The sequence below is a fragment of the Panthera onca genome, chromosome C2 (assembly GCF_046562875.1).
Source record: "Panthera onca isolate mPanOnc1 chromosome C2, mPanOnc1 haplotype 2, whole genome shotgun sequence".
In the NCBI taxonomy this organism is placed as follows: domain Eukaryota; kingdom Metazoa; phylum Chordata; class Mammalia; order Carnivora; family Felidae; genus Panthera; species Panthera onca.
Genome location: NC_138347.1, coordinates 83,363,261 through 83,388,632, shown reverse-complemented (window position 1 = coordinate 83,388,632; position 25,372 = coordinate 83,363,261). Strand labels below are relative to the sequence as shown.

General features: G+C 43.1%; 1 protein-coding gene across 5 annotated transcripts in view; it reads right to left on the bottom strand.

Annotated features, from left to right (window-relative positions):
- The window catches only part of ABCC5 (ATP binding cassette subfamily C member 5), an 80,029-nt gene that overhangs the window by 4,800 nt on the left and 49,857 nt on the right, over positions 1-25,372 (bottom strand). For all 5 annotated transcript variants that reach the window (XM_060639346.3, XM_060639345.3, XM_060639347.3 and 2 more), the window contains 12 exons: positions 24,181-24,283; positions 21,340-21,524; positions 20,810-20,956; positions 20,374-20,503; positions 18,790-18,943; positions 18,577-18,705; positions 16,198-16,384; positions 14,840-14,929; positions 12,656-12,845; positions 8,810-8,969; positions 1,330-1,408; positions 10-123 (listed from right to left, as the gene is read on the bottom strand). In XM_060639346.3, the coding sequence (XP_060495329.1) occupies positions 10-123; positions 1,330-1,408; positions 8,810-8,969; positions 12,656-12,845; positions 14,840-14,929; positions 16,198-16,384; positions 18,577-18,705; positions 18,790-18,943; positions 20,374-20,503; positions 20,810-20,956; positions 21,340-21,524; positions 24,181-24,283 (1,668 nt within the window). The remainder of the gene's footprint in view (positions 1-9; positions 124-1,329; positions 1,409-8,809; positions 8,970-12,655; positions 12,846-14,839; positions 14,930-16,197; positions 16,385-18,576; positions 18,706-18,789; positions 18,944-20,373; positions 20,504-20,809; positions 20,957-21,339; positions 21,525-24,180; positions 24,284-25,372) is intronic.

The window sequence follows — 25,372 nt, the reverse complement described above, 5'->3', positions numbered from 1 at the left end:
ACCACCTACCTTACAGTGACGGAGCAAGGCTCTCGCGATGCACAGGAGCTGCCGTTCCCCCACTGAGAAGTTATCCCCGTTCTCCATCACTTCAGATTCAAGTTTCAGAGGTAGCTGAGCAATCTAAGGAGAAAGGAAGGTCGGGACTTGAAGAGTCCAAAAGTAAATTTTGAAAAAAAAAACCAACGAATAAACAAAAACTATACTAAATTTTGTCAAAACTCCAGTAGCAAAAATAAATTATTCTGAAATAGATGAAACAATTTTTAGCCACAAATCTGGCTCATCTGGAAAGAAGGTACAGGTGTTACGATCACATGTACGAGGACCCTCATTTTTTTCTAATGTTTATTTATTTTTAAGAGAGAGAGAGACACAGAGTGCTAGTGGGGGAGGGGCAGAGAGAGAGGGAGATGCAGAATCCAAAGCAGGCTCCAGGCCCTGAGCTGTCAGCACAGAGCCCGACATGGGGCTCGAACTCACAAGCCGTGAGATCATGACCTGAGCTGAAGTTGGACGCTTAAGTGACTGAGCCACCCAGGTACCCCAAGGACTCTCATTTTCTAGGACATTCCATATTTCAGATAGATTATTCTGTTAGCCTCATACCATTAAAAGGTCCTAGAAATTCCAGTATTTTCATGTCCCCAAATCCTGTCCGGTGGCGGCCCTAATTTTGGTTCTGAAAATATGGTCATGCAAAGAGATCACTCTTTCTGAATTTCAAAGCTATAGGTCCATGGCTGTTAAATTTGCCTTTAAAATAAGCTATTAAGCCTACTCTTCAAATGAAATTATTTGAGGAAGGTCAATATATAAGTGATAAAGGCACAGCTGATCTAGTTGAGTCAGGGCAGGGGATCCAGAGCTTTACTCAACTCAGGGGCATGAGAGACCAACTCCAGGTCAAGGGGATCACCTGTGGCCTTGGGAGGGTACATACTGAGTTACCCCAAGAAGTCTATGACTCCATATGCATGCTGCATGCTTTTTGTGGACTTGATACGTATTCAGATGCTTCAAAAACATGTTATACTGTCATGATGAATACAATAGAAATTAACTTAAAAGCATTACAGAATCTGAGTGGTTGTCATTAATATCTTTTTTAATCAATAGGGAGCAAAAGGGCAATATGACCATGGTCCAGAGATATCAACTTTTATGCCCTTTCTGAAATGCCTGGGAAGCCTTATCTAAAGTGCTCCTTCATAGGATTTCACAGACATCCTGGAAATAGAGCAACAGGCAAGGCTAGACACACGTGTCACTGCATTCCCCCCCTGCCCCCAGATTTCCAGCAAAGTGCTCCCTCTGTGCTTTACTTACACATTCTTTCATGTGTGTCCTTTCTAGGGCATCCCAAATCTGGTCTTCAGTGTACTGGTTGAAGGGATCCAAATTTGATCTGGAGAGAAACACAGTAGGAATTTCACAATGATCCAACATGTAAGTGACCATCCTGCAAAGGTTATCTGTCATAGGATCATACATGGGAACAGGCCAGACCTCTCTGTCTTCTTCTTCTTAAGTTTATTTATTTTTGAGAGAGAGAGAGAGAGAGAGCGCGCGCGCGTGCACATATGCTCAAGTTGGGGAAGGGCAGAGGGAGGGAGAGAGAAGCCCAAGCAGGCTCCACAGTGCCAGCATGGAGCCAGATGCAGGACTCAATCTCACGGCCCCAGGATCCTGACCTGAGCCGAAATGAAAAGTCGGCGCTTAACCAACTGAGCCACCCAGGCACCGCCTCTCTGTCTTCTTTATAAAACTTTATTTAACTTTTATTGTTTTTATTATGTAAATAATACAAGTTAGTTACAGAAAAATTAAGAAATACAGATATGTGAAACACAAAACCAAAGCCAATTGACATTTTAATCACTTCTAATCTGACCCCCCAGAAACAAACACCGTTAGCATTTCGACATATACATGTTGAAATACATCTCTCTGTATGTTCAAACTTAGAAAAACATCCTGATGCACCAGGGTGAGAGCCTGTCACTGAACAGGGACTCGAGGTCAGCTGGCTGACCAGGAGGAGGAGCTGATCCAGTAGAGGAGAAAGAAGAGCGTGAACAGCAACTCAAGAGGAAGGAATTTACTGGAACAGAAAAGCAGGTTGGGGACTATTCTTGCTTACTGTACCAACAGTATCTGCCTTAAGAACATCAAGGATGATACCAAAAAATTGGCCTAGACATTTCTGGAATCTTAAAAGACAGGGGAATCAGCTCTTTGTCCTAGAGGATGAGGGTAAAGTGGTGGGGTGGAACAGATAATTGATAGAAATTGGGATGTTACATGAATTTTGCAGTGCCTTGTCTCCATCTAAACATGACATTTATAGTTCTAGTAACCTGAAAGGTATTAGGTATAATTTGCTTTGTCCATAAAATTATACTTGGCATACAGGAAATAGGAAAGTCTTTGGGAAAACTTTAGCTCTGTGTCACATCCGTCTCCATGCCTGGGGTTAGCAATTCCAGGCACATAAACGCAAGCAGGACATTATCCCAGAACTCCACCTGACAGGAGGAAGCACAGGCTGGCACCGATCTCGCTCATCCCTTTGGGACACTTGTGGACTCTGCTGGGAGACTCTAACTGGCTCTGCTCTCTTATGCCCTTTGAACATGTGCACCTCTCCCCACCCTTTTGCTTGAGAGACACTGGTAAAAGAAAGGGTTCTGGGACCAGACTTGCTGATTCCTGTACAGCTTCTATTACAACTGTGTGACCCTGACCAAGTTAGCCTAACTTCTCTATATTTCAGTTCCCTCACTTTTTTATCCCCATCTTAAATAAAAAAGCACTTGTCTCTCTGTTCATTTGTCTGTCTCCCCCAGTAGATCAGCATCCTTGTCTGGATCTTATTCACTGTTGAAACCCATGTATATTGTCTACTATTTGTTGTAAGAATAAAGGAACACACATTCTTATTTGACTTCCTGGTAAGAGGCATTAGTGTGTCACAATTTAAGCATTTTTTGTAATCACAGAGGCGAAGAACAGTATGATGCAGGGAGGGTGTGAGTACACAGAATCCAGGCAGATTGGGCTCAAATCCCCACTCTGCTTCTTACCATCTGCATGACCTTGGGCAAATTACTCCTCAGTCTCGGACCTGCTCTATAAAATGGGGATATAGTGACATGACTCAGTAAGTTACTGTAAACATTAGAGATAATATACCTACAGTGCCTGGAACAAGGCAGACATTCAATCACTGGCAGCTGTTAAATAGACAAGGTACATGTGGACACATTAGCTGTCTCATTCCAATGCTTGGTGGCTTTCTGATTCATATATTCAATGCATTTTCCAAGTGGACACAATAATCCAGGATCCTGAATACCAGGCTCAAAAGAGTTCTGATAAAGTCCTATCTGTGAAAAGTCTGGATGGGGAAGACTAATCTTCTATAAGCATACCATCTAATATCTATTATCTCTGTGGGCATATCTCTTAAAGTAGAAGGTAGTCCAGGGGACTTAGGTGGCTCAGTTGGTCGAGGGTCCAATTCTTGATTCAGCTGAGGTCAAGATCTCACTGTTCGTGAATTTGAGCACTGTGCCAGCAGAGCCTCCTTGGGATTCTCTCTCCCTCTCTCTGTCCCTCCCCTGCATATGCATGCACGCATGAATGCATGCTCTCTCTGCTCTTCAAAATAAATAAAACATTAGGGAAAAAAACAGTACAGTGATGCCTATTGTTATGGGTTGAAGTGTGTCCTCTCCAAAAAGACATGAAGTCCTATCCCTCAGTATCTAAGAACGTAACCCTATTTGGAAATAGGGTCATTGCAGGTATAATTAGTTAAAATGAGGTCATTCTGGAGTGGCAAAGTAGAGTGGGCCCTTAATCCAACATGACTGGTGTCCTTATGAGAGAGGGTCACGAGAAGGCCAGGTGACAATGGAGGCAGAGATTGGAACGATGTATCTATAAGCCAAGGAGCACCAAAGATCACTGGCAAACCACTAGTGGGTAGAAGAGACAAGGGAAGGATCAGAGGAAGCATGATCCTGCTGATACCCTGATTTCAGACTGCTATCCCCTAGAACTGTGAGACAATAAATTCCTGTTGTTTTGAGCCACCCAATTTGTGGCGCTTTGTTGTGACATCCCTAGGAAGCAAATACACCTAGGAAGTTCACCACATACCTCTTATCAGACACAGAGTATGCACACAAGGGATACAGTTACCTGCTCACTGAGGAGCCTGCCCCAACGGATTGTCTGTGGGTGAAGACTCAGTGGACACATGGGTAGGCTCCACATTCAACCCTCTGAGGCTCATCACACCAGCTGACGGAGCCGCTGAAGGCTGAGCAATGGGCTCCAGATATATAAGGAATATTTACATACACCAGTAGGTGGTGTACATACACATTAAGACAGACCAGACTGATCTCAACAGGGAGCTCAGTCAGGAATAGAAAAAAATACACTGTCATTAGAGAAGCCAGATGGCCCCGAGTCTAAGCCACAAACAGAAGCGAAAGCAAAGTTGCGCATGCACAACATCAAAAGTTGTAGCTGGATGGCTGGCTGGCTGGCTGGATGGATGGATGGAGAAAAAAAGCACCTGAGAATGAAGACACCTATTTGTAATAGTCAGAACTCCTGGAGTCCTGGGGTACCTGAGTGGTTCTGGTGGTTAAGTGCTGACTTTGGCTCAGGTCGTAATCTTCAGTTCATGGGTTCGAGTCCCGCATCAGGCTCTGTGCTGACAGCTTAGAGTCTGCTTCCAATCTGTGTCTCCCTCTCTCTCTGCCCCTCTCCCATTAGCACCATCTCTCTCTCAAAAATAAATAAACATTAAAAAAAAAAAAAAAAAAAGAACTCCTGGAGTCCTAATGCTGCCAGAAGTGCATTTTCATCTTTGGTCTTTCATATTTTATTTTTAGCAGTATTCTAAGCTTGCCTGGTGGCCATGGCTAAATGAGGCTGAGAGTACCTCTGAGAGTGTGAGAGGATACAGGAGTCCCCTCCGCCCCCATACATGGGAAGACACTGCTACGCCACACCGTCCTGCCATGGTGGGGGTGGGGGTGAGGGGGCTCCTGAGCAGCCTGGGGCCTCAGAGCAGGGGACTTGGGACCTGCAGACCTTCTTCTGCTATCAGGAAGCTAAAGGAGAGCTCTAGATAGTTATTCAGAAATATGGACTGGTTGTTAAGAGTAAAATTAGATAGAAAAAAGGTTAGAAGTGGAAAAAGAGATATGGGGAATGTAGAGTAAATGAAAAAGACTCAAGAGAATAGCAGAGAGTGCATATTTTTCTTTTTTCAAGATAAGCGAAGCCTGTACAAATCTGGAATCAGATGAGATTTTGAAGATGCTAGAAAAGAAAGGTAACTAAAAGTAAGGCCCCTGAGGAAGCAGGTCTAACTCTGGTTTTTGGAAAGACAGGATACCTCCCAAGGTCGTGATTATTAGCAGGTGTTGTGATAGCTTCAGGAGGCAAAACAGTGAGTGTGGCACATAAGAGCCCTGACAACCCAGGTTCAGATTCCTACCTTTGGGCAAATTACTTAACTTCTCTGGGTTTCATTTTTTTCATCTATAAAATTGGCATAATAATAGTACCTACCTCATGGGGTTTTGAGTATTTGATGAATTAATACAATTAAAATGCTTTGGACAACATCTGTCACATACTGTTCTGTTGTTCTTTAGAGCAACAGTATCTGGCACAGAATGACCCCCCCCCCCTTTTTTTAAAAATAATTTTTTTAAGATCCAATTTAGCTTCACAGCAGAACTGAGAGGAAGGTAAAGATTTCCCATATATCCCCTCTCTCTGGAATGACTTCAGCAAATGTTAGATAACATCTAGTGTTCTTGATACAATTATTCTAGACTTCACATTACTTTCTGATGTTTACACTAAGGAGCTTTTGGGAAATCCCAAGTTCCACAGGGACTAAGACTATCAAAATAAAAAAAATTAAAAAAAGGAAAGGGACACTCTTTCTTAAAATTTATTTTATTATTATTATTTTTTAATTTTAGAGAGAGAGAGAGAGAGAATATCTTAAGCAGGCTCCATGCTCAGTGCAGAGCCTGATGCAGGGTTCGATCCCATGACCCTCAGATCATGACGTGAGCTGAAATCAAGAGTCAGCCGCTCAACCGACTAAGCCAGCCAGGCGCCCCAGGCTTTCTAATAGTCTAAGGAAAGCAAAAGAACACCAAAAACTGAATATTCCTTGGGATAAAACCTGGTCTTATGTAAGACCTGAGAAGATAAAAGGAAGAATATCATAGGTCTGTGATTTAATTTCACCTCAGCATCTACTATTGACTTAAAAAGCCAAAATTACAGCTGGCAGAAAATGAAACTTACAGGATTCCCTAAATTTGTACAGTGGATTGCCCAAATAGCACTCTGAGCACAATAACTAAAAACTCAGGGCAGTAGCACACCAGCCATAAGCTTGTCCATCAAGCAGCAACATGTCTCTGGAGTTGGTAACAAACGGCCTCAACTCCCAGAAAAGCTGCACTTCCGTGAGGGTTTACAAATACCAGCTGCCATGCCAGCAGGTCAGTTCTTAACCATTAATTCTAGCATATGTGCTGCCAAAGCTAGCACTGAACCATCAACTCTAGAAGCCCCTGATTCACAGCCCCAAATGAAGTGCTGTAAAATTTAGAGATAAAACGTGAGGCATATCAGTGGCAGTGTCCTTAACAGAGTCAAGTTTAACACACTTTGTTTCTTAATGTTTTTCCAAGTGATGATAAAAAAAAAAAAAATGGTTCTTTTGTCCGGAGCCAAAAATTGTAAGGCCAATTATATTCTCAAAGGCATTCCTTGTGGCATCTAAAAATGGAGAGATTTATGGGAGGGAAGAGCAGATTTGGCAACAACTCTCAATTTCTTAATTTTAGACCCTAGTCTTCAATAAATTCTAATTCTCTTCTGACATTTGTTTGACTTCGTTATCTCAGTTCCTAAAGGGAACGACTGATCCATTCTACGCTGCCCAAATTCATTGGTGGTTAGAGAAAATGCCAAAATAAACACACCCGAGAGTGTTGACCCTACATGTGTATAGGAGAGAATTCATTTTATCTACCAAACCTCTTTGAATCAGTGAGTTCAGGTGCCATTTCTGAAGAAAGGGAGGGGACCTCATTTTTTTTTAATGGTTATTTATTTATTTTGAGTCAGAGAGTGAGAGCGAGAGAGCGAAAGAGAGAGTGAGAGAGAGAGAGAACCCCAAGCAGGCTCTGTGCTGTCAGCACCAAGCCGGACACAGGGCTCAATCCCACGAACCGTGAGATCATGACCTCAGCCCAAATCAAGAATATGACGCTTAATTGACTGAGACACCCAGGCGTCCAAGGAGGGGACCTGATTTTAAAGATAAGTCTGTGGTTATTTGAAATTAAGTTGGTACCAATTTTTTTTATTTTGAAGACCACTAAAAATGAAAGAAATGGCAATACTACTTTCAGAGTGATTAAAAAAAAAAAAAAAAAAGAAAGAAGTCCAATCTAGGTCAACTATATAGTTAAAGATATTTTTAGTTCAAAGGAGAGGCAACTTGAATAGAAATGGACATGGATTATGGAAAGCCATTGTTTCCAGGAGGCAAAAGCTTAAAGCTAAGGGCAAGGGTGGGATAATTTATAAGGAAAGATATTGGGCTTAAATATTATTTCCTTCTTAGTTACTATTTTAACAGGTTGAGAAGAGGAATTTTATCTTAGGCATCCTGGCAGATTTCAGAGAGGCATCATTCCAGAGGCAGAAAAAACACGAGGAATAATAAGGTCAGAAAACCATCACGAGAACTGCAACTTGGAGCATAGCTAGGGGAGATGACAACGTGGAGTGGGAGGAAAATAAAGGATGATGGTAGTGAGGCTGATGAGCTGCTACTATTCATCGGATGCTCACGGTTTGCCAGGCTCAGTGTTTATATAATTTATATGGACCTATCCAACTTTCACAATGAAGATCATCCCCACATTTAATTAATTTAATAATATTAATTTAATATATCCCCACATTTGGGACACCTGGGTGGCTCAGTCAGTTAAGCATTGACTCTTGATTTCCGCTCAGGTCATGGTATTACGGTTGGTGAGACTGAGCCCACACTGGGCTCCGTGCTGAGCATGAAGCCTGCTGGGGATTCTTTCTCTCCCTCTCTCTCTGCCCCTCCCCACCACGTGTGTGGGCTCTCACTCTCTCTCAAAAAATACATAAATGAACAACAAAAAAAGTTTTTTAATCCCCATTTTACAGATGAGGGAACAAGCTTAGTTAGGTATGTTCAGGTAACTTAGTCACAGGGCAGAGATCTGAACCCAGGTCTCGCTGACTTCTTTTTTTTTTTTTTTTTAACTTTTTTTTTTGTTTGTTTTGTTTTGTTTTTTTGAGACAGGGAGAGAGAGAGCATGAACAGGGGAGGGTCAGAGAGAGGGAGACACAGAATCTGAAACAGGCTCCAGGCTCCAAGCTGTCAACACAGAGCCCGATGCGGGGCTCGAACTCACGGACCGCAAGATCATGACCTGAGCCAAAGTCGGCCGCTTAACCGACTGAGCCACCCAGGCGCCCCTCTCGCTGACTTCTTTACCACCATGCTGCAGGGCCCATGGGCCCTGTTTCGTTAATGAGGTGGCTTGTGCGGGGGAGCTGCCCCTCACTTCTGCAGTAAGAAGCACAGGGTGGTGGGAAAAGCACTAGACTAGAGGTCACTAGATCTCAGTCCCACATGGAGGCTCTAACATGCCCATCTGGCCTCGAAATGCAGCACGAAGCACATGGGCGCTCAGGTCCTTACCTGACAGTGCCACTGAACAGCACTGGCTCTTGAGGAATAATGGAGAGCTTGCTTCGCAGGTCGGCAAGGCCAATGTCACTGATTCTCACTCCATCAATCTTGATGCAGCCTCCGGATAACTCCACCAGACGAAAGAGGGCCATCCCTAGAGAGGACTTCCCTAAGGAGTCAAAAGACATGCAGAAAAGTAGCTCAATTAGCAAATTCCGTGAAGACAAAACTGGTTTATTCTTGGGGCAAAATCATCTAATTTTCTAGTTCTATTCGAACACTATTTCATCTGATTAGTTAAGATAATGTAGAAAATGATAGCCAGAGGGGCACCTGGGTGGCTCAGTCAGTTAAGTGTTTGACTTCAGCTCAGGTCATGATCTCATGGTTGGTGAGTTTGAGCCCCACATTGGGCTCTGTGCTGACAGCTCAGAGTCTGAAGCCTGCTTCAGGTTCTGTCTCCCTCTCTCTCTGTGCCTCACCTGCTTGTACTCTGTCTCTCTCTCTCTCTCTCTCTCTCAAAAATAAATAAACATTAAAAAAGAAAAAAAAAAAGAAAATGATTGCCAGAAATAGCAAAAAAATGCACTTTCCAGAGCTACCAAGCATATATATTTAAATCACACAGCTTCAGCCTGAGAAGGAGTTTGAGGGACTGTCAGAATTTCACAAGAGTAAATTGGAAAAAGGCCTGCTTTTCACCTTTGGGGTGGGCACACAGGCTGAAATGCATCTCAGGCAAAGTGAGAAGAACAGAGAGCTTATAGTAAGGAACTAGTGGGGCAAACCAGAGGACACGGTGTCTTCTCTCTTTTCTGTCCCTGTATCACAGCCCAGAGAGAAACAAGATAAGGCCTTTCTACCACTGCCGCAGCAGCTGGGAACGGAAGAAGTTCTGGGGTAAACACATAGGGAAGGAGGCTTCGGCTTAAGTAAGTAAGTGGCTGTAGATAACTACTGCGATAAGGAACTGTGATAGAAAAGGAGGTCTGAGGGAGAAACTGATGAGGTCAGAATAGCTTTTCTTAATTGAATCTTCATTTTAAAAGTCATATAAGTAATTCAAGGAGATAATGTTAATCTCCTATAATCTCACTACTGTTATTTTTGATACATTTCCTTTCAGTCTTTTTCTCTGAATTGAGATCACACCAGAGATACAATAATATAATCGCCTTTTCCCACTTATTATATAACAAGCACTCAACCATGTTAAAAAATTTTTCAAAATAAAGTTTTATTGGCTGCAATATATTCCACCATGTGGATGTGCTCTGGCTTACTTGACCAGTCCTCTAACATTGGAAACATATTTTAATTTTTTTTTTTTAACATTTATTTATTTTTGAGACAGAGAGAGACAGAGCATGAACGGGGGAGGGTCAGAGAGAGGGAGACACAGAATCTGAAACAGGCTCCAGGCTCTGAGCTGTCAACACAGAGCCCGATGCGGAGCTCGAACTCACGGAGCGCGAGATCATGACCTGAGGTGAAGTTGGCCACTTAACCGACTGAGCCACCCAGGCTCCCCTGGAAACATATTTAATACTATAATAATGTTATGGCATGTTCAACTGTGCTGCCACCTCAGATGATTTCCTTGGAAGACAGAATTACTATGTCAAAGGATATAAACATTTAAAAAGCTATAGTGCCCCCACCCTCCAAAAACTTAAGACATAGTCAGGTCTGCCTTTCTGCCACTCAGACCCGTGGTTTAAATTTAGAACCACAGGTTTTTAGCTTTTCAACGACTTTTCCTTAGCCAGATGCCTGGTTCTTGACCCCCCCCTTACTCTTCTTCTGCCTCCATGTTTTGAAAGTCCTCTCGTGAGAACTTCATGACTTTGTCTATTTAGCAGTCACTGAGGGCACAAATATCCTTGCCTTCTCCCCAGTGTCTACAGCCACATCTCCACTGTCTGGATTTGTTCCCTGGGCAGACCCCTGTCAAATAACTAACGGGGACCCTGAGAAATGTCCACCTTCCTGAAGCAGTGATCCTTACATGCATCTACTAGAAACAAGCTGGGAAACTGGGTCCACGCAGCAGGATTCTTAAGGAGGCCTTCTCCTCTTATAGGTAAATGCCTTTGTTCAGAATTGGCGGGGGGGGGGGGGGGGTCTGGTTATTGGTCCCGTACCCTCATACAAGGAAGGCAGGGAGACTCTCTCTTAGTGTCAAGGCAGTGCTTTAAGATCTAAACCAAGGGAGGAATTTTCCTCAAATAAATAGATCAAGTTGTTCCACCTTAACAAAAGATGCTACCTGGACTGGAAGATCCTACGGTTCTCTGAATCCAGACTACCTTTGCACTGATGGAATGTACTAGTAAAAGAGGCCATGAGGTCCTCACAGTGATGTCCTTGACTATAGCCATGGCAGAGTCCCGGTCTAACAGTCTTTGTAGAAGCTTGTTAGAATTAGAGTCTAGATTTTGCAAGTCAGGCCATTTATAATTATTTTATTTTTTCTTATTTTTCTTCTGTCACTACTTATGGCTCAATGAAGTCTCAGTGAATACTTCAGTCTGTCTTACCTGTGTCAAAGGGAATCACAGGGGGGGACATCAGTTAGAGCTTTCAGGGGAGCTGAGTACCCCTGGAAGCCAATGTAGCAGAGGGAATTTGAGGGAGGAAAGCATAGGCAGAGCTTTCGGGACAGCCACCCTCCTTGGCTGAACATCCTCCTGCCAGTGTAAAAAAACCTACAAACTGCATTGTTCTGACATGAAATAATTCCTTCAAGCAGGAAGCAGGAAATGGCGCTTTTTTTTTCTCTTCTTAGCAGGTTCTTTAAAGTAAATTGGCCAGAAAAGACACAAGGCTTTTTTTTTTTTTCTTTAATGGAAAGAAACAGACCTGGAAGAGTTCTGATGCCAGGGAAGCATGGAGCCCCAAAAGCTAATGAGAACTGAACCAGAGAGACTGCTTAAACCAGGTACACCAGTTAGTAAAACAAAACAAGACTCAATGTTTGAAATGTTATTCAGGAAGGAAAGGGAAAGAAATGAATTACTCAGTTCTTAACCCTAGAAATCTAAAGGGCACATAAGTAATATGATACTAAGGGCAAAGAAGAACGCCTAAAATGAGGGCCAATTCTCAATTTCTTTGCAATCAATATCAGGTTAAGAAAACAATTTCTGTCTTCAAAGGGACACAGGTTCCTTATTTAGAGCTGTGTTGGCTTCTGGTAAATATGAGGCAACACTGGCAATATGTCACAGAAAACTTAACTTTTTTGTGTATTTTGACCTCATAGAAATAAGGATGTTCACTGCAGTACTATTCATAATAGTGAAAAATTGACAACCACCTCAATTCCCCACAACTGGGGATTGGTTAAATATAAATTACAGTATATCCATAAAATAGAATTTTCTATCATGCTGCATAGAATTCATGTCATAGGCTATTCATTGACGTAGAGAAATAACTGGTAGACTTAAAAGCAGCTCATGAGATGGTGTGTGTAAAATGACCCCATTTGTGTAAACATATTTTTTTGATAGAAAAAGCCTGACAAGATACCCACCAAAATATTAATAGTAATTATCTCTGGGTAGTGGAGTTATGGGTGTTTTTCCCCCTTTTGCACTTTGCTATATGCTCCAAGTGTTCTGCATTGAGAAAGTACACTTTTATGATTAGAAAAAGCACTAAATATTACAAAAGCAGAGTTAAGAACACATTTAGAAAATTGGCTTCAGAGACACCCCTCTCCTCATTACTCATCTAATACAGAACTGGTTTGAAGGGATGAGAGTGATAGTCAATAAAACAGCAAATCATGGGCCCCAAGCTTAACTCAGATAGGTTCAAATGTTTCTCCAGAGGCCTTTGCATTCTTACCTGATCCGGTCCGCCCCACAATGCCAATCTTCTCCTTAGGTTTGATGGTGAAGGACACTTTCTTCAGAACCAGAGGGAGATTTTCTTGGTACCTCATCTCTGCATTCTCAAAGGTCACCTCTCCTTCCTGGGGCCAATCAGGGGAGGGAGCCTTATTCTTAATTCTGGCAGGTGCTTCCAAAGAGAGAGTCTGGGGAGACAGAAGGGGCTGGATCAGACTGACCAGATTCTGTGGGGGCTGAAAGGCCTTCAAAGAGAAGTAAAATCAGGACAACCATAGCAGCCACAGAGAGGCAGCTGCTACCCTGTCCCCGCCCCATGAAACGGAGCAAGGGCTTATTACCACTAAACCAGACAGCGCACAATGGCTACTAGCTTTTCACTTAGCAGTTTACAGTGGCTACTAAGCAGCATCTTGGGGAGGACAGCAGCTTTCAAACAGTTTTCTGTCTTACGGAATTTCTCCACAAAACCACCTTGGAGGTTAATGGTGGGGCATGAGACCTTTCACTGGCTCTTCACACACAGCCATTTTGATCGGAATTCTTTGAAAATATTCTACTTGAAACAAGATCCCACCATTTGAAAGCCAATGGCCTAAACCCAAAGGAAGGAAACTACCATTTACTAAATACTTGATCAGATCCTGGCATTCTGACATATCGGTCACCCCAGGAGACATGGGCTGTAATCCCAGTTTGCCACCAATAGCTGTGTGACCTGGATATATCACTTCTTCACTCTAGGTCTTAGTTTCTCATCTATAAATCGTGGGACTGGATTAGAGAATGGTGGAAATCCATTCAGCTTTAAAATGCTGTGTTCAATGTAACTGCTTGGGTGATTTTTGTTACCAACAGCCCCACCTTGTAATGTTTGAAAATTCTCTGGCAACTAGTTATGGAGCTTTATAGCCTCATAGGGAAGTGAAGGCCATGGGCTGTGGTGCTCTGGGCAGCAGTAGGGGTGGGGGGTGCGGGTGGAGACTGAAGTCTCAAATTCCAAGCTGGAAGGACTCCATGCCGGCACAGGCATCCAGGTTGGGGACTGGCAGTGGAGTCAGTCCTCAGAAACGTGACTGGTTTGTGCAGGGTCCACTCTGGTATGGCTGACCATCACCCTGACCTCTCCAGCAAGAGACTCTCACCAACGGCAATATTAAATCAAACACTACACACCTGTATATACACCCACATATTATCCACAGACATGAGCACTGGGCAACGAGGCTAACAGATAAACATAAGGAACAGCTATTAGCAGATATATTAGATGGTTATCTGCCATTCTGAGAATAACAGTTTGTAAGCTTAAGAAGTATCCTACAATTAATGAGGCTCATTGTCAAAACAATTCAGTGACGCATGCGTGCTGGAAAACGCAGTTTACGTAATATACTAGTTCTCAATGGAAAGGGTAGTTTTTTAACACTATGCTTGTAGGTCAATTATTGGGAAGTTGGGATATATTCTTCCCATGTAAACAATGATAAAGTCTCTGAGCAGTTCACAAAATAGGGAACTCCTGAGAACTGAGTTAAATTTGCGAATCCTAACTACTCATGACTCTGCTTCTCTCTATAGAAAACTGCTTTCAGAGTTCCAGCTAGGACACCAGCAAGAGGCTGTCTCCTGGCAGCACTGCAGGGAAGGTGGGAAGAACTAGATCATCTCAGTATCCACTAAATTAACTGGTTTCTAAACTATGAGTGCAGTTTAGAATTAACTAGGGGGCTTCTAAAACTTCAGAAGCTGGGGTCTCACCCCAGACCTACTGCATCGGAATCTCCAGCGATGAGGCCCACATCTGTCTCTGCCTAAAGCTCAGTGGGGGACACTGATGGCCTTCCCTGGTTAAGAGCAAGTGAACTAGGCTAAGATTTAAAACAATACGTGGTTTCAAACAGGGTAAAGAAAATGTTACAGTAGTCAGCTTAACCGAACTAACAAAATTCTGAACATTTTAGAAGTTAGCTGATGAACCTACATTCTCAGACACAATTCACAAAAGTATTTAGAAACTCTTAAGCTATTCTCTTCTCCATTCTACACATGCTGAAGAGTCGTCCCTGTGGAATAAGGCAGAGAAAACAAGCATCCTCCCTGCACATCCAGCTGAGGCAGTAAAAGGGCAAAAGGACCCCATGAAGGGTCACATCACAGTAAAAGGACTTCTCAGCCTGACCTTGATGTAGTGGTTGATTCTCTCCACTGAGGTGAAGCGGGCTTCTGTCTCGGATGCCAGTCTGACGGTAAACTGGAACAGCCCCGTTAGCTGATAATGGAAAGCAAAAGCCAAGGGAGAATTTATTATGAATACATGTCAGGCCAACAATAGAAAACCTGCTCCATCTAGGGGATTAGAGCTCAATATACGAACTAACCGGGCACCTGCAGCAGCTAGTTTTAGGGACTGAGTCATTCATTATCTTCCAATCAACTGCAATTCTCAGTGAATGTAGGTGGCATTGTGGTATTGCATGCACTAACTTTCCTGTATCCAAAGGATTTCCATCCATCTTTACATTTCCAGTACACATATCTGCAGCTGAGTAACTTCTGGGCTTCATACTTGCACCTGCAACTGCTCTGGCAGTCCTTTCCTCCTGAGAGGAACGAGTGAGAATGCAGAGCCCCTGTGTACCTCAGACTGAGGACCCTCAAACACAGCACATATAACACATATTCTTCCCTACCCAATAATCAAGTAAGTCTGCCTAACACGGACAGACATCTTTGGGAATCTGTGAAGATACGTATCTCCTCTTGGTTTTCTTTTGCTACTTACTTATTTTGATCTTTCCCATAGGGAAAAATGTCAAACATATACAGGAGTAGAAAGGGAAGTATAATGAACTCCCATGTACTTAAAAAACTGTCAACTTAAAGGCAATATTGTATCATTTATACCACGCAACCCATCTGTATTATTTGAAAGCAAATTCCAGACATCCTATCATTTTATCCATAAATACTATAGCTTACATCTCTCTAACATATAAAGACTCTTTTAAAAACACAATACCATTGTCCAACACCATGATGACACCTTAACAGCTTCAAATACTTAGTGCCCAAGTTCCCAATTGTTCTTTGAGCTTTTTAAAGACCTTAAGACTACCCCTAGGGGCCAGGTCTCCACGTGTAACAGTACTGGGAAAATCAGGGGCCTGAAAATAAAATGCATATAAGAAGCATACTGAGGACACAATATTTTTTAGAAGACCAGGAAAAGGCCAGAGATGGGAGGGTGGTGAACATAGAAACCTACAATTAAGAAACTATTTTCAAAATCATGTTTATTTATGAAGAAACAGCACCTATTTCTTAAACACATGCAACAGACTTAAATCTCTTTGTTCTTATATAGCACTTGGATCTCTCTCCCATTCTCCCTGCCCAACCAAGCCTAGGTTGTTACTAACAAAGAGATGGACAGAAGCTCTAAGAGTCAAAGGCTTAGGGAGAGCCCCCTACCATGCCTCTCCTAGGGCAACACAGGACTCAAGTGAGGAGAGGTAATGCTCCGCCCCAGAGACTGACCTGGACAGCATAAGAGATGGCAAGACCCGAGTAGGCAGGGGGAATCTGCCCATGCATGAGAACAATCATCAGCCCAGTGGTGGTGATCAAGGCAATGCTGATCAGGTCCAGCCGCACAGCCAGCCACCGCATTGCACACGTGAACAAGAAGAAAGGACCTTGGTTGTTATCCAGTAGCTCCTGGTACCTGTGAGGGAGACAGAACACCTAATAGGCCAACAAAGCACTACACAGTCCTGGGGAGGGGTGATGTCAGAGTTCTGGTGGATTATGGATGGAGGGCTAACTTTTAAGTACTTCCTGTGTGTCACCAGGAAAATGCTATGGAAACCTAAAGACTGCAGAGTATTCCAGGCTCCATACACAGGACAACTTGTGATTTTCCAGTTTTACTCCTTCAAAGAAACATACTAAATTTGTTAGGGAAAAATATCTACGTTAACGGCACAAGGAATGCACGGGGAAAAGAGACCAAATAAAGAGGCTGGTTAAGCTTTAGCAAAATGTCTTAGCTCAGGGGTCATTTCCTCAAAGAAAGAGAGGTTACACAGGCAAACTGCAGAAATGCCCTAGGGCCTGGAAAAATAAACTCGCAGAGTGAATATGGTAAAATGGAAAATGTCTGCTGGGGCACTGATGTTGGGCAAAACGGTGCTTGTTTCCCAAGGCCGCAGAGCACAGAACCAGGAGATAAACCACAGCAAAAAAAAGACCTGGACAACCTTTGCCACTGAAGGAGCGAGACACTACTGAACCTGGGGTCCTAGAGAGCAGATCAGACACCATCCAAAGGCTTGGGTGTCACATACAACTACAACTTCAGAGCAGGGAGTCTTGCCAGGCAAATGTGCTTTGTTTAAAAAAAAAAAAAAAAAAAAAATCTCTTTTCTTCTTTATATATTTGGAGAAAATCTAGAAAATGTAGTAAAGAAGAAAACGCAGTATTCTCACCACTCTGTTAAAACCAGGGTTAATATTCTGCCATATCTTCTCTCAGTACTTTTTCTAATACACTTAAATTTATGTGTGCGTGTATATACACACACACAGTGTATTTTACTGTTTTTCTCTTAAAGTTAGGATTATTTTTCTGAGTCGTTTAACCTAGACTTTCCATTCTAGATTTTCTTTTAATTAATTACCTAATTTTTGGAGTAGACAAGATATGCACAGAAGATTTAGAAGGCATAAAAAAGTTTTTTTTTTTTTAATATTTATTTATTTTTGAGAGAGAAAGAGAGAGAGAGAGAGCACAAGCAGGGGAGGAAGGGACAGAGACAGAAAATCTGAAGTAGGGTCCAGGCTCTGAGCTGTCAGCACAGAGCCCGACGCAGGGCCTAAATTCTTGAACTGTGAGATCATGACCTGAGCCAAAGTGGGACACTTCATCAACTAATTCACCCAGAAGCCCTGGCATAAAAAGTTTTACCATGAAAAGTCAGTCTTTCTCCTGCCCATCCTCCAGCTACTCAGTTCCCCTTTCCAGTGGCAGCTAGTAGTTCCTTGTGCACCCTTTCAAGGATATTCTAAATGTGATCTATATAAACATATACTTAAAAGGGAGCATACCATGCACACACATCTGTATCTTGCTCTTTCACTAATGTATTTTATTCATTTATTTTTTTAATGTTTATTTTTGAGACAGAGAGACAGACAGAATGTGAGTGGGGGAGGGCAGAGAGACAGAGGGAAACACAGAATCTGAAGCAGGCTCCAGACTCTGAGCTTTCAGCCCAGAGCCCGATGCGGGGCTCAAACTCACAAACATGAGATCATGACCCGAGCCTAAGTTGGATGCTTAACCAACTGAGCCACCCAGGCGCTCCTCACTAATGTATTTTAGAGATTATTCCATATCAGTACCTATAGTACTGTCTCATTCTTCTTAAGGGCCACAGAGTATTCTATTTGGGTATACCATAGCTTGCTTAATCAGTTCTGTATTGAAGGACATTTAAGTTAGTTCCAATCTCTTGTTAATACAAAGCTCCAAAATGACTATCTATGTAGATAAATTTCTGATATAAACAATCTTCAGCAGCTAAAATAAAAATGTCAGTCTAATGTCAATGTTCATCTTCTACGGTTTCAAAAAAAGAAAAGAAAAAAGGAAAACTCCTTCATATATAGCCATTTAGAGTCCAAAGCCAATAGACTCCAAAACCTGTATTTTGCCTTCTCATTTGCTTAGAAAGGAGTTCCAGCAAGTGAGTGAATAAATTTTAATCAGAGACCATTAGATCACTAATACTTTTTTTGTAATGAGCTTTACAATCCCCAACTCTGGCCCTGAAAGGCTTCTTGGACTTATTAAATGCCGGTGTGTTGACCCCCCCCCCCCCCCCTTTGAGCCCTTTGGCCGCCATCAGCACTGACCTGTGCAGAAATTCCTGCCCTTTGTTGTAGGCATGGATGGTGGCAAGGCCCTGTATGCTGGATGTGATGTGGGAGAGGAAAGGTGACTGTGTGATATTGTCCAGACGCTTCAGCTCTCGAATCAGCACCCTGGAGAGAGAATGAGTTCCATGTCAGAGTGGTAGACCAGCAACTCTGGCTTCATGCTGGAAGATGTAAACACTTCTTGTTTACCTGGAGACAATGTGCAGAACTGAAAAGAGGATGAAGAGGGGCCCCACCGCCACCAGGAACCATGGGAAAACTCCAGCGATCATTCCAACACAGAAGAACACCAGGATGACATTTTGGATGAACATCTCAGCCTGGAAGGGCAGGCGGACATCAACTGCAGAAATCATAAAGGAACAGGGAAAATGAGACCAAAAATTTTTAAAAAACACAAAAAGATTCCACAAATTTTCTGTCTGAAATTTGTGTGTTGTCTTTTAAATCAAAGAAAAATCTAGAAACCTGGTTGCTCTAATTTTTCTTGTCCCAGGAAATTCTAAGTGATCTTTCTTTCCCCAGTCCCTCTTTTGGGTTTACCATGCCACCCAATCACTTTAAACATTTTTTCCCTTTACAAAATAAATATGCTTGTTGCAAAATATTTAGAAAATAAATATTCAAGAAGGAAAATAAAAATGATCTTTATTCTTACCAGTACCAATAAACTGCTGCTAACATTTAAGAAATTTTTCATTATGAAAAAATTTAAACGTACACAAAAATCAAAGGAGTATAGAACCTTCAACAGTTAACAACATTTTATTCATCTCCTTTTAGTTATATCCTCTCCCAACTTTTTCTTTTTTTTTTGTTTTGTTTTGTTTTTTTGTTTTTGGCTGGAGTATTTCATAAAAATCCCAGACATGTTGATATCACTGATTTTTTTCTTTCCATCTTTTCTCCGTGTGTGTGTGTGTGTATGTGTGTGTGTGTATGTGTGTGTGTAGAAGAAATGGGATCGTGTCATGCATCAGTTCTGTATAGTAGTGATGGTTCTGATCCCTTGTTACTTCTGGTCATAGCTTTACATTGGCTTATCAACATCTGAAACATGTCCTTGGAGGCAACGCAGGGTGACAGTTAAAAGCATTAGCTCTAGGTGAAAAGATCTGGGCTCAATTCCCAGTTTTGTTATCTAATAGCTGTGTAATCTTGGGCAAGTTGTTTAACTTTTCTAGACATCAGCTTTCCCATATAGTCAGTGGATGAAGCAATACCCACCCCCCTAGGGCTACTCTGAAGATGAGGATAATCTATCTAAAACATTCAGTACACTGCTGGTTACATGGTAAGCCATCAATAAATATCAGGTGCCACTACTATTATTCTGGGCTATGAGAAGTATTTAAGCTCTGGTGCTGGCACAGCCCATGTGACATCCAGAAAACCTGCCAGAGGTTGTAGGGGTCCAGGAACCAACACTGCCCTCAAAGTAAACATGTTTTGGAATCTCAGATGCTCCCATCCAAAGCATTTATGCCAACTGAATCCTCAGAACTTATTTTCAGGTTTAATGAGATCAAATGAGAAGTTAGATGGCAGGTAAGAAATCAGATGGGTCCTTAGCCTAAGTACAAGTTGCAATCTGGAGAAAATGCCAAAACTAACATGTTCCTGGTGTGGACACCAGCACACCTGGTGAGAGCCCCTGTGCTCTCAGAATCTAAGGCTGGATAGATGTGCACACCTGGTGAGCATCTAGAAGGCTGGAGAGCACAGGGAGCTGCAGCTTGGGCTCCAGAGCATAAAAGAAGAAGCGAGAAATACCTTCATCCATGTCTTTGGAAAACCTGTTGAGAATCCTCCCTGTGGGGGTGGTGTCAAAAAATTTCATAGGGCTTCGAAGGATCCTTCGGAAAAGTTCATCATGGAGCCGGGAAGAGGCTCGCAGTGTGCCCTAAAGAGCAGAGGACAAAGTGATCATGGCTCAGAGACCCAGGGACTCAGGCAGACTCAGTTCCTATTTATCCAGGTCACAACTCCACAGGACATCCAATCCCAAAGCTGGAGAAGGGCAAATGGTCATGGAGGAAAGAGGTGGGTACTAAGAAAAGGCTGGGGCTAATGGGATACAGGTCATTTCAGCTAGGGCCATCTTGCTTCAGAGATGCTCCCCTGCTCAGAATTGACCTGAGAGAAGCCATGCCAAAGTCTGACCACGGGGTTATCAGGGAGAGGATGAGCAGAAGTCACCACTGCATACCTTGACAAAGACAACTCCTCGAATGGCTTTCAGGATCAGCATGACTGCCATGGAGAGGGCGTAGATGCTGGCATAGTACTGCATGAGAGGATTGTCCTTCATGCTGCTGCTCATAGAGGTCTTGTTCCCTTGTGTCACCGTGGTGTTCTGTTTGGAGGCAAGGCTGTGTGAGGCAAGACTCCTATAGACAGCAAAGAACTCCTACTCAGGGCCATTCTCAGTTCAAGGGAAGGTGCAGAATAATGACCATGGGATCTGGTTGTGGCAAACACAGGCAGGCTTTGGCCCCCACTTCTCTCTTTTCTAAATGAGGGCAGACAGCTTTCAGGTGTCCTATTGCTGCATGAGCTGGTTAGGGAGCAACTATCTTGTGAGGTTGCATTAGGGACTCGTCTTTTTTATCCTGGGTAATCCTTGTTTATTGGTTCTTTCAATCAAAAACTGAGCAGTTTCCCCAAGAACACCCAGAGAATACAAAGAAATGGCCACATTATTAGACATATAATTTTCCCATTAATGAGTAACCTTACCCCACTTCCTTGCTTGATCCAGTAACTCAACCACCAATTGCTGAAAGCTGTGCTGCCCACATTCAGCATGAAAAGGGATATAATGACTAGGAATGCCAAGGGGCCCCCAGCAGCCTGGATGTAGACGCCATATACTGACCAGGGCACTGAACCCTGCCCCTTTTCTTCCAGTTGCACCAGCTGCCCTAGGTAGGAAAAAAAAAACAACAAAAAAAAACACCATAAACTCAGCAGAAAAAGGCTACTTTTCTAAAACTGAGTCACCTATAGAAGAGCAAAATCAAAGAAAACCAATAGTTTCACATAGCTCTAGATCAGAATTATTTCCTCCTTATTAGAATATTATTCCCTTTAACATTTACTAAGCACCTATTATCAAGCGGGCCCCACATGAGTCCCTGGAGCAGTAAAGAGGATTAAGACTATGTCCCTGCCCTTAAAATCTGGCTGAGGATCCTTCCACAGCCTGGTAGGACAGACAGATAAAACAAGCATATAATTATAATAAAATGTGCTAAATGCCATGTTAGAGACATATGCAGGGCAACATGGGAACATCCAGGTGTGCCTAAACTATTTGGGGAAACTGTTTCAGGGAAGACTTTCTGTATGGTCTCAAAAGGTATGCCAGGTTTGACCAGGTGGGGAAAAAATGGGCACTGGCCCAGAGGTGGGAAAATAGCACAACCAAATCAGCCAAATCAGCAAGGCTAGAATATTAAGTGCAGCTAAGAGTAGCAGGAGATAAGGTTGATTAGTAGGGAGGCCGTGGTCAGAGGATAAAGGCATTTGAAATTCATCCCTCAGATAAGAATTTCTCCCAGCAGGGCACCTGGGTGGCTCAGTCGGTTAAGCATCCCTGCATCCGGCTCTGTGCTGATAGTTCAGAGCCTGGAGCCTGTTTCAGATTCTGTGTCTCCCTCTCTCTCTTCCCTTCCCCCACTTGTACTCTATATCTGTCTCTCTCTCAAAAATAAATAAACATAAAAAAAAAAAAAAAAAAGAATTTCTCCAGGTGCCTGGGTGGCTTAGTCGGTTAAGTGACCAACTTCAGCTCAGGTCATGATCTCTCAGTCTGTGAGTTCGAGCCCCGTGTCGGGCTCTGTGCTGACAGCTCAGAGCCTGGAGCCTGCTTTGGATTCTGTGTCTCCCTCTGTCTCTGCCCCTCCCCCACTCACACTCTGTTTCTGTCTCTCAAAAATGAATAAACGTTAAAAAAAAGAACTTCTCAAGAGAATGGGCTACAGGTGTGTGGAGATTTGACTCCTGCCTAGGCTACGGATGGCCAGATCAGCCGCCTCAGGCAGCAAGCAACCTCATCCTGTGGTCCCTGTACAAATAATGGCATTTCCTACGCGTGCCCTATCAGGACAAGGATTAGGAAACACTGCTTTGAAATGGGAGGCTCCTGAAAAGACTTCCTGAGGGAAAGTGAGTTAGTTGGTCTCCTGTTTTTAACTAGATCTCTCAGCTGTCTGTATGGAGGACAGATTTAAAAGGAAGTAGCTATAATACTCTAGGTACAAGATGATAAAGGCCAGAACTAGGGCCCTGGCAATGGGGATGGAGTTTCAGGAGGTACATTCATCCAGACATGGTGATTGGCTGAGGAGGAGAGAAAAGTTCAAGGGTCTCTCCTAGCGGCTCCCAGGGATCAGGTGACTGATGCTGGTGCACTAACACAGAGAAACAGCTCTACAAAAAGCTAGCGCCTCTATATCATGGTCAATGTTTAATTATCTTGGAGCAAGCCTCGTGTGCCTGGAGTACTTGAAGAGTTATGAGTAACCAGGTCAGGGGCTCTGCAGATGAGAACAAATGTTCCCTAAGGGTATTCTGGGTTTTTTTAATACTGCCTATGGCAGGAACCAACAGATAACTCAGGCTTCTGTGCTATGTTTGCTTCCTGTGTAGAGGTATCTTACTTAAACCACACCCCAATTCAAAGTCTCATACATGGTTTATGAAAAGGAAGAAAAGCTCCAGAGTGTACTAAATCAGGGTGGTTAACTCCCAACACCAAACATCCACAGCTTTAAGAACAAGGAAGTGAAAACGGGCCAGGGCCAAAGCACAAGCAAACCCAGGGAAGGTCCTGGTTTCAGAACACTAGGTGACATGATGACACAACAAAACCAGAGCTTTAAAACAGACACATTCCTTTCTTTCCTTTCTTTTTGGTAAACTGATATGCAGCTTGAAATTCACAAAGGTGAAAGAAAAGACCTAAGGTATTGTAAGTAGCTTTCCTAACTCTCAATGTTTGTTTTATTGCTAAGATAAAGGATTTAAAAAACAAACAAAACAAGACTCCCCAGGACTTGTTTCCCCAGGACTCCCCCTGGGGAAAGTGCAACAGGAAAAACCTGCGCTATAAACTCTTCACCACAGCCCAGCTGCAGCCTTGTCGGAAAAAGCCAGGAGTGTATCATTCTAACGAGGGAGCTACTGAGGATACAGGCACTGCTGGTGCTGGAACATCTCTGCCTAGACTGGCACTGACTTCTAAAGAGCAGAGGTGAATCGCAGGAGGAAGGGTGTATCTCTAGCCATTATTCCATTTTTCCTCACTCAAGATGACTCAGCTGATTGTTGACACCTGACCCACACTGCAGAGAGAGGAGGCAGAGGATTAAAGGTCCTTCTTACTGCTTTGGTCTGTTTAAGCAAACAGAGGGTGCGCCTCATGATCTCCCAATATTCTGTAAGACTGTTATTCCAGAGGTAAAAGGCCAGAGACTCTAGAACACACAATGCTGTCAAACATTATGAATCACTACTTGGCATAAAGTTTCTAATAAACTTTAATGACAAATCTAAGAGGTCAGAAAAGGTCGTTACCTTCCTCTGGCTTCGCTGCTTTCTCCTTCTTTACTGATCCTGTTTTAGGACCCTTGTCTTGTGATTTCTTCTGTGAACCGCTGGTTTCTTTTTTTGAATTAATCTAATAAAAAAAAAAAAGTGTCTCCAGTTACAAGGCAGCCATTCAGACAAAGGTCCATAGGACATACTCGAGAATTCATCTGGCAAGCTGCTGCTACTCTTGAGAAGAAACACATCAAAACCTCTCAAAAGGGCCACCTATTCTCATTTCTTGTGCTTCCTCAACTCCTTCAATCTTTGAGATCTGGGTTCCTACCCTTGTCATTCCATTGACATTGCTCTCCCCAATGTTCTCAGCCACTCCAACTTGCCCAAAGTATTAGGGCTGGGGTCATTTCCATTCCTCTCACCTCTTATCTCCACATTACTAAATCAAGTCATAGATCTGATCATTTCCCACTGCTACTACAGGATAAAATCAAACTTCTCAGCCTGATTTTGCAAAACCTCCATATTCTCGCCCCAGCCTAACTCTACATGTTTCTCTCCCATTCCCATGGCTTCTACTCTACAGCCACATTGGATTTCATACCATTCCTCACACCACACTGCCATTCTCTACTTCTGGACCTTTGTCCACAAGGGTTCTTCACTTGGAATGCCTCTCTCCTCATCCCAACTCAGTTAGTTGTTCCCATTCAGAGGGATTCAAATCTTATATCCTCCCTGAGGCAACTTAGACTCCTCCAGAAGAGAGCTCACCTCTCCCCTGTTCTCCCAGGCACTTGTTCTCCCAGGCATGCTGCTGTAGATGTGACCTGGTATTACAGTCCCCTGTAAGAGCATAAGAGCATTGATCTTTCCTAGGAGAATGTGAGTCCCTCAGGGATGGAGAGGATGTCGGACTCATGGTGATAACCAACATTCACAGGGCGAGCCCTAAGCACTGCCCATAATAGGGCACAAATGGACTTAATATAAACACTCATCAGGGGCACCTGGGTGGCTCAGTGGGTTAAGCGTCTGACTCTTGGTTTTGGCTCGGGTCATGATCTCATGGCTCATGAGCTCGAGCCCCCATTGGGCTCCTCACATCCGGCTCCATGCTGGCAGTGTGGGGCCTGCTTGGGAATCCCTCTCTCTCTGCACCTCCCCTGCTTGTGTGTATGCTCTCTCTCTCTCTCTGAAAACAATAAATAAACTTGAAGAA